Here is a 10,144-nt window from a genome sequence, read left to right as displayed (position 1 = left end):
CGCTCTCATCTCAGCAAAACAAGGTTTTCATTGTAGTTGACTATAAAATTTAACATATTCAGTATTGAGCAGTATAACAACACTTTGCTGTATTACATTTGATGTTGACTGGTGTGAAGGCAATGTGAACGATTTTACTCTAATCTGCCAGGCTATTTGTATGGGCGTCAAATTAGTATACAACAAAACTATATGTAATCCTGTTTCTTATGGATTAATAAAGACTAGCGCTTTATAAACTGCAACGGAATTTCAGCAGAAGAGATGTAATGGCAAAGAAGAAATATCGCAAAAAAACAGGTATAATTTCTTATAATATATCGACTTTTAATCAAAAGGAATTTATTTTTATTGTTATATAAAGGTTTTCATCTAATTATCGTCGTCTCTTATCACATTTTCTCTGTTTAGCTCATTTACTCCTGAACACCAAGACGTGATGGCATGGTAAAATTGACCAACCAGGTGTCATATTATCATTCAAATTATTCTAGCCTCCAACCTGTGAACTTCTGCCCACAAAACAATGTTAACAACTTATCTACACATGGCCGAAATCAAAGATAGAAAAAATGTAATCTTGAATCATAGCTTTGGAAAAACATCATAATTTTCTTCGTCTACTTTTAACGATGGGAACTGTCGAGGCATCATTCGTTCCGGTTCATGTTCGGGGTCACATCTGTATTTTGAAAAGTCGGTAACACCAGTAGAACGTAACAGATCTTCATCAATCAGTGCTTGTCCATTATATCTGCAACATAAGATACACTCGGATTGAACATTTTAGTTTATAAATTAATGTATGTTTGATAAGAAAAAGAAATAACAAATGCAAGTACTTGTCTCACCGGAAGTGTAAAACTTCAATCACAACCAAGACAAGCAAACACTTGGAATCATTGGAATGACTTATTCCTAATATATAATTTGGTACAAGTACTCTCAAGAGGAAGGAGGTATCATAGCAGGAGGTTATCTTTCCAGAGACACACAATAGTCATATTATCTATTGAAATATCATACTTCTCTCTCATTATATTCAAACTACCTATTTGTGTATATACTGACATATTCCTTGTGTTTTGACCTTTCTCTCATTTTTAGAACTATTCCAAATAAGTATTAAAAGGTTTGAAAAACGTAACTCTTAAGACAAAGATATTATGAAGAATGAAAGCCTACAATTAACATCATAATATTGAAATACAACGAATTTACAGAAAGTGCAGTCATGTTGTGGATTGTTGATACTTTCATTTTGAGTCTGGTAGTACAAAATATATACTGCAATTAAACATGTGAATGATTTCTTGTTAGAGTATTGCAGGTGTCATAAGAATATTGTTTTAGGATTTTTGAGAAAATAATATTTTGCTTTTCGTACTTTCACATTTTCATGAAATCTCGTTGGTCGTGTGATATCGTCTATTTGCCATTCTCTGGTATTGTTGATACTTTTGTGTCGGATAGTACTATTTATGATAAAATAAAAAGTGAACATGTAAATGATTTCCATAAGCTTGTTAGAGTAGAAATTGTAGACATGATTTAAATATTATTTACGATTTGGAGAAATGAGATTTTGCTTTTCGTACTTTATAACATTTGCAATGAAATCTCGAAAATGGTGAGATTTCACAAGATTTTGCCTATTTGCCAATCTGTGGTTTTGTATGCTTCTCTCTGTTTGTTCCCATAAATTTCTCATTTATTGCTCTATTTGCCTCATTCGTGTTGTTAAAGAGTTAAACTTTGTCCTTAATTCACCATGGACATTTGAGAAAGGGAACCCAACACCGAAGTCCAGAGGAAAAAAAATAAAACCGAATTTCAATTGAAGAGATGTTCTGACAAAGAAGAAATATTTTCATACAAAATATACAAAAAATAAAATGTGGCATGGATGCCAATGAGGCAAGTACTTACCATAGACAAATTGTACATTTTTATTTCATAATTTATCATTTTAGTTACTAGGAATTTATTTTTTATGGTTATACTGTAACAAAAAATTTGTTCCGGCGTGACATTTGTTCCGTCGGAACAAATTTCATAGGAAATATGTTCCACCGGACTTTATATCACAGAAAATATGTTCCAGCACTGTAAAATTTGTTCCGGAACTAATTTTATGTCCAAATGTGAAATAAGTTCCGGAACAAAAATCATAGCTCCATGAATTTTGTTCCAATTAATATTAAGAGTTTTAAAAAGTTAAATAAGTTCCTGAGTGTGATATTTGTTTTAAAAGAACGTGTACATATTTCATAGAAATCAATGAATAAGTTCCGCTCAAACCTATTTTCACAGAAAATAAGTACCTTTGCAACAAATTGCAAGCGAAAACACATAAGATGCCACACTTATTCTACTCTTTTCTGGCTGAAAAGTGTCATTTTGATATTTTTATAATGCACTTCAATGATAACTTTAAACTCACTGATGACAAATGATCAGTATATAAGATAACTTGTTTAACCAGTGGAACATATTTCACAGACAAGGAACTTATTTCACCAGGTGAGGAACAAATCTCACAAACCCAGAACTTATTTTACCAGATAAGGAACAAATCTCATAAACCCGGAACTTATTTCACCAGGTAAGGAACAAATTTCACCAACCCGGTACTTATTTCACGAGGTAAAGTGTGGAACTTATTTTATAGAGATGGAACAAATTGTATAGAAATCATCTGTGAAAAAAGTTCTCCCAGAACATATTTCCTGTGATATTAGTTCCACTGGAACTTTTTTCACAGGAACAAATTTTGGCTCACAATACTTCGGTAGTTTTTGTCCGATGACCCCTCTACCTCGTATGAGTATGCATATTAGGTAAGACGAAAGAGTATAAAGCATTGTTTATCCACTGCATGGTAATGTGACTACTATACATAAATATTGGACTAAAGCCCACTAAAAGTAGTATTTGTCGTATGTCAGATTAAACTGCTGAAAATTTAAAGCCCGTATGAATAAGTTTGAATCCTTTGGTCATTTAAAACATTTTATTAACAAAAGAGGAATAACTCGAAGTATTATTTCACCCAAATAAACATGTCACGGATCCATAGAAGCTTTTCCTCATCAGTCATATAATGTACTATATGGTCAAACATAACATGCGAGTATTGTGACCTCCATGTTTGCCTAGAAAATGACTAACGTTGACAGCCGTGAAATATTCATTAGAAAAAGAACATGAATGGATGATGCTAAATCTGATGTTTCTGAGGTGTTTCTGATAGATTTTCTACATTACATACTTATAGAAAAAAACACATACTTGTCTGTTTTTTCATTAGCTATTGTCATCATTGCATCAGCAAATATCTCTGGTGACCTCATTAACTTATCGGGTAGGTTCATTTTCTCTGTGACAAAACTTTTAATTCCTGTTGCCGGCCACAGAGTAGAAATCGAGACTCCTGTTTACGTATAGTATGATACATTATTATAAAAGGGGTTGTTATATATTTCCTTAAAATCAATATAATCTGAAATTTCAAACGAATTAATTCGAAAAAGGTTATATAGACATTTTTTTATGTGTGGATACAAAGCCAGGTTCATATTCATCTGCGGCAATAACGTGTTCTCTACATGCATATTCAGGATGAGAATGTGTTAATGCGATATGATTATGAACCCTGCTTTGTACAAGACCGACACGACGAGGCGGATTTTTAATATGCTAGTTCAAAGCAAGGTATATGTGACAGGAGGACATGTTGCCATTTATTTCAAGAATTTATTAAGTTAGTGCCTTTTCAAAACTTTTTGTCTCAAGGATACCTGATGAAATGCATTTCTAGAAAACCATGTCAAATACTTTAGCGGTTTGAATTAGGAACTTTCTGTTTTGTTTTGTGTTTTTAAAAACACAACGTTTCAATGAGTAAGTCCAGTGGTTTCAGATAATATTTCATTGTTTTACTCACGAATTCGGATGAAACAAAACAAAAACGGTGGCCTAACTAATAAGAAAAGGTAAGTAAAATGTCCTTACGGACATGGATAGCTGAAAATTGTACGACTTTAATTACTGCAATTATAATTTCCACATTTTCCAGATTTGCAAAATTGAGATGTTGTACATAACACACTGAATCCATTCATCATAGCTACAAAAGGAAGAACAAAAATCTTCTGACTACGACAAGCTATTGTAATTAACACATACATACCTGTATCCTTCAGCTCGTTAGCCAATCCATGTACAAGAACTGTCATTCCTACTTTAGTTATAGCATAAGGGGTCTTCCCTTTAAAAAATCTAAAAAAATACTACTTCATTTAAATATGACTGTCTTTTCACGAAATATATGTATCGTATACTATTTCTAATTTTGCTGTACTAGATGTTCCTTCGTAAAGTCAGAAATCGTGTAATAAGGAGTATTATATGGTCCTTTTGATATTTTATTTTCATATAGTGGTTGAAAGAGACATTTTACTTTTGTGTTAAATTTGTAAGTTCCCTGAACGTCAGAAAATCCTCAATTTCTTTTAACACTTTAGGCAAAATAGCATAAAAATGTTGCCTGAAGCTATTCTTATGAAAACTACATAAAACGGAGACAACTCATAAAATTTTAAAAAAGCACATAAATCAGACTCAAAGCCTAACAGTCGTTGCAGTCATAAAATAATCAAGAGACGCCACAAATAACCCAGTGTATTACGGCTTGTGATTGGACTTACGATAAAAAGTAAAATATCAAAAATACCGAACTCCAAAGAAAATTCAAAACGGCAAGTCCCTTATCAAATGGAAAAATCAAAAGCTCATACACATCAAACGAATGGTACGATCCCACACTCGACCACCGGAGAAAACACGCTAACACGAGACCATAATGCGCGAGACACGTTCTTCTAAATGGTTACCCATACGATGTGAAAGTTCGTAACAGCACCACGTAGCAAATATTTTGGTCAAGATTTAGTGTTTTTTTTTTGGTTTGTACTTTTTTAGAGGAGGGAGGGGATTCAATACAGATAGTATGAAATGAAAACATGTAAATGAATATAAGACATCCACGTCCTTAAATTGATATAAAACACGAGAGCATGGATCACATCATTCGGTATCTGGGGATACCTGTCTCACAATCATTCCAAATGCATATCTTTATTTTTATAAATATGTATATTATTAATGAAATAGATTTTACTGTCCATGCTAGTTGCCTGTATTATGTACATTAAATATAAACTGTACCTATTATATATGGGGGGTGAGACCAGAATAATTTTTCCTTTCTTTCTCTCAAGAAATCGTGGAAGAATTTCTTGCACCATGCAATAAGCTCCACGGACATTAACACTTTGCATCAAATCATAACGTTTGAGAGGTGTATCCTTTACTGTGTCCCATGTTATGGCACCAGCATTGTATATAGCTACATCTAAATCACCAAACCTGGAAAAAAAACAAAAAGGAATCTTCGGTTATTCAATGGTTAAACACTAATTTTACATTTTTCCTTCTTTAATTGAGATCAGTTTAATCGACGTAAGAGGACCGAAAGAGAGGCGAAAGATACCAAAGGGACATTCAAACTCATAAGTCGAAAATAAACTGACAACGCCATGGCTAAAAAAGAAAAAAGACCAACAGACTAACAACAGTACACAAAACACAACATAGAAAACTAAAGACTGAGTACACGAACCCCACCAAAAACTGGGGTTGATCTAAGTTAGAGGCTGGTGTAATTCACTGATCTGAATTTGTTTAAATTGTTTGAGTTAACGGAAGTTTATGAATTTTCAAAGAGGTTTATTGGGTGAAACACTATTCCTGTTTTGGAGATCCGATCGTATTGGTTGGGTGAAACAAGATTCCTGTTCTGGTTATCTTTGAGAAAAAATGTAATCAACCAATCGTATACGATTACATAATATTAGCACAGGGCAAATATGCGACAACCCATGTTATCTCCTGTTATTATTACTGTCTAGTATATTAGTAATAATCTCTGCATATTACCTCTTATTCAGTGACAATCTTTTAAAATCAGCATTCAGTCTGGTGATCTTCAATTAAAAAATGAGCGTCGAAACATTGAAATCGGTGTCTTTTTTGCTCTGATTTGAAATTTTTCAACTGGACATGACCTCTCTCTACCTGTGAACCTTTCCTGTAACAGTCTATCACCGACAAGTTTAGATACAGAAAATTAACCGAAGAGTAGGGAGTTTCTGCATCTGCATCTATACAAACACTTTTCACATTATATAGTTGACAATTGCATTTGAATAATGTTGTTGGAAAGATACTGTAATTTCATATTACATTCACATACTTTTTATAATCATTTTTATTATGCCCATTTAATTACCTTTCTATACAAGTTTCTATTGCAGATTTAATTTCCTTTTCACTTCTTACGTCACACTTTACTGGTACCGCAGTTCCACCGGATGACTTGATTTCTTGTACAACTGTATGAATAGACCCTGGTAATTTGTCCGTACTTTCTGTTGTTTTTGCAGCAACGCCTACTTTATATCCACTAGCTGAAAATGATAAGGCTATCTGCCGCCCAATACCCCGTGATGCTCCAATAACTAAACATGACTTCATCTACAGTATACAGAAATATAATATCGTCATAATTTCTGCAATGTTGTAAATGTTTGGCTTTCATAAGACAATCTGACAACTATCTAAACATCCCGGCTATAGGCTTGTACGTTTTAAATTTTCAACAATAGTGTACGACATTTCAGCTGTACAGTTGCACTTTCACATGAAACTTTTTTTCTAGAAATTAAGAAACAATCAAAAAACAAAAAAAATTGAAACACTGCATGTTACTGAGAAAAAAACCTGGAACAAGAGTCATCCTTTGTTGTGTACCAAGCTCACTGCATGTTACTGAGAAAAAAAACCTGGAACAAGAGTCATCCTTTGTTGTGTACCAAGCTCACTGCATGTTACTGAGAAAAAAAACAGGAACAAGAGTCATCCTTTGTTGTGTACCAAGCTCACTGCATGTTACTGAGAAAAAAAACCTGGAACAAGAGTCATCCTTTGTTGTGTACCAAGCTCACTGCATGTTACTGAGAAAAAAACCTGGAACAAGAGTCATCCTTTGTTGTGTACCAAGCTCACTGCATGTTACTGAGAAAAAAAACAGGAACAAGAGTCATCCTTTGTTGTGTACCAAGCTCACTGCATGTTACTGAGAAAAAAAACAGGAACAAGAGTCATCCTTTGTTGTGTACCAAGCTCACTGCATGTTACTGAGAAAAAAAACCTGGAACAAGAGTCATCCTTTGTTGTGTACCAAGCTCACTGCATGTTACTGAGAAAAAAAACAGGAACAAGAGTCATCCTTTGTTGTGCACCAATCTCACTGCATGTTACTGAGAAAAAAACCTGGAACAAGAGTGTCCGTAGATGGATGGTTGCCAGGCAAAATGTTTTTCCTATATTCATCCTGTCAACTGCAGATCTCTGCAGTCCAAACATTTCGGTCGATCCAATAACTTGCAAAGCCTACCTTTTTGTATTAATTTTTAATTGATTATTCTCGTCTTGCATGAAATAATTTCCACTGCCATGGGAGTTCAGCATGCAACAAGCAATCATTTATGTGTATCTGTATTTAATATTACATTGCATGATTGATTATTGTTGGCTTCGAGTCTAGTCCAAATAATTATGACGTCTTGAAAGGCTATTTCAATTTTTTTTTCTGGGAGGAAGGCGTCCCAGAAAAAAATTAAAATAGCCTTTCAAGACGTCATAATTATTTGGACTAGCTTCGAGTCCAGAGGTTATAAATATTACATTGTCATATGTTTCAATTACTGTTTTATGAGCCAAATTGGGAAAAAGTTAATTCACTATGGTTTGTCTTGGCAACGACTGTTGGTGTGTAGTCATATTGACGTGTTAAATGTAATAACAATTGTTACTTTGAGCAAAATATTGGGATGATATGGATATGGTTCGACTACGAATGTCCTATTTAATGACCTATGGAGAGTCAGTACGATGATCTACGATGCATAACTCATATTACGACTTCATGATCTATATCATTGTAAACACTATTGCTTACCTGTAACATATGAACAAGTACCTTGGCAATGTAATATAATCAACTGAAAACTAAAACTGTACGTTCAAACTTCCCTTTATTGAGGACCATGTCACTGTAGGTACACATGTCCTGTGACAATGAGAATAATTCCGGATATATCTGCTTTTATAGAATAGAATAGAATATAATAGAATTTTTTTTTTCAACCGGGTTTACGTGAAGTGAAGTTCGGTATTGCTATGGCTTCCCATAACCTACATTTTACCGTTAGTTGAATTTCTGTAAAGTTTAGAAGTTGCATATTAACTCGATTGTTCAGGAAACCCAGTGTTGATATTTCACGCTCATTAAAACCGTAACTTGGCCTCAGTTAAATGATATTTATTCATTCATGTAAATATCAAGACACAAATATTTTAAGTACATGACAGATAGTATGTTTTGATGTTGTTCGTTTCTGGTTTGGTTTAGAGAAACACGTTTTTCATATGGGCACATTAATCAAGTTTTTTACTGATTTTAAGGCTATATGAGGGTGGTAAAGGGTTATTTTCGTGCAACGTGATCGCCGTTTTTTATTTCACGTTCAACGTGTTTTTACTTTTTTATTTGACGTTCAGTCGTGCAAGACAGGTGCCTCGTTCAACGTGTTCTGCTTATTTAATTTTACGTGCATCGTGATTTTCAAATGCTTATTTTGCGTGCTCGGTATTTTTCAAATAAAATTCAAATACTTGGCAGGGATCGTCAAGAAATACTTTTTTAAAAGCCGTAAACCAGTTATACATCATAAATGTGTATACTTAATCGGGAATAACAAGTAAAACAGAGAGTTTATATATACAAGAAGACAGTGACTCAGTCACAAAAGGTTCACAACAGTCCTTATTTTTCGTGCAACGTTCATGACAGAGGTTATTTCACGTTCAACGTGAAATTATGTCTTATTTCACGTTTTTTCCGTGCAAGCACCCCCCCTTTACCACCCTCCTATATTATATGTCCTTTCGTCTGTATACGTTGCGATGCCTATGCGGTAAAAATAGCTTAAATATTAGTCAAAATATTAATCAATCCCATTTTTCCACTTTGCATTTATAAGTCTAGGACTAAGACACATATTGTTGATAAAAAGTAAAATATAACAAAAATACCGAAATCCAAGAAAAATTCAAAACGGAAAGTCCCTTATCAAATGGCAAAATCAAAAGCTCAAACACATCAAACGAATGAAAAACAACTGTCATATTCCTGACTTGGTACAGGCATTTCCTTATGTAGAAAATGGTGGTTTAAACCTAGTTTTATAGCTAGCTAAACCTCTCGCTTGTATGACAGTCGTATAAAAAATGGTGAAACTATTAAAATGTATCTTACAAAGTGTCATAACTGTTTTTCGTCTGACATAGAAACGTTTAATCTGTGTTTATGTATATATACATCTAGGCACTTTGTATATAATATATATACATATATTATTATATATACAAAGTGCCTAGAAAATCAACCTAACAATGTTAGAGTAGATCTGATTCTTTTCTTTCTCCCCGAACGGGGCTGGAACCTGTACGTTTCACTTCTCGCTTCTACGACAACACCGCCTAGCATTGCGCAGACGCCTTTTCCCTTCCTCTAACTATAGCTGATACAAATCAGTTTTCGTTTCGGGAGGTGTTAAATTCTCGTAGGTATTAAACAAGGACGTATTTATAAAGTGTCTAGAAAATCAACCTACCAATGTTAGGGAAGATCTATAAATTCATAGTGATTGTATGTAAGCTTCTAAAAATAGAATAGCATCCTGTAATTATTATATCATGTTTTTCACGATTTATATGATTTTTCAGCATAAAATCGACCCAATCTTTTTAATCCGGTATATAATCCGTTTTATGGAATTACGCTTTCAAAATCCTGGATCCGCCCTCTGAAATTCCATGTGTACATTTTTGAAAGTATGAACAATAAAACTGTGAGGATATCAAGGGCGGATTCAGAAGTACGTCCTCGACCCCTCTTTTATCGAAAAAAAAACATCTTTTTTTGCCGCATAAATTTTTTTTTCTCCTCGGCATTTAA

The 10,144-nt window shown here is 33.7% G+C and overlaps 1 protein-coding gene across 2 annotated transcripts; it reads right to left on the bottom strand.

Annotated features, from left to right (window-relative positions):
- Positions 1-303: 303 nt before the first annotated feature.
- On the bottom strand, positions 304-8,195 carry LOC127700252 (hydroxysteroid dehydrogenase-like protein 2). Of its 2 annotated transcripts, none has more exons than XM_052203673.1 (6): positions 8,084-8,195; positions 6,353-6,597; positions 5,230-5,430; positions 4,193-4,281; positions 3,292-3,433; positions 304-754 (listed from the first exon to the last, which is right to left on the bottom strand). In XM_052203673.1, exons 1-6 carry the CDS (start codon positions 8,090-8,092, stop codon positions 586-588), a joined length of 855 nt encoding a protein of 284 aa, XP_052059633.1. In that variant the 5' UTR covers positions 8,093-8,195; the 3' UTR covers positions 304-585. The 2 variants fall into 2 exon arrangements, with proteins under 2 accessions (XP_052059633.1, XP_052059634.1); XM_052203674.1 differs by having other exon boundaries at positions 8,105-8,190.
- Between the last annotated feature and the right edge of the window lie 1,949 nt (positions 8,196-10,144).

Source organism: Mytilus californianus, unplaced genomic scaffold (assembly GCF_021869535.1).
Source record: "Mytilus californianus isolate M0D057914Y unplaced genomic scaffold, xbMytCali1.0.p SCAF_5, whole genome shotgun sequence".
Classification (NCBI taxonomy): domain Eukaryota; kingdom Metazoa; phylum Mollusca; class Bivalvia; order Mytilida; family Mytilidae; genus Mytilus; species Mytilus californianus.
Note: the sequence above shows the minus strand (reverse complement) of the source record. Positions and strands in the feature narration are given on the sequence as shown.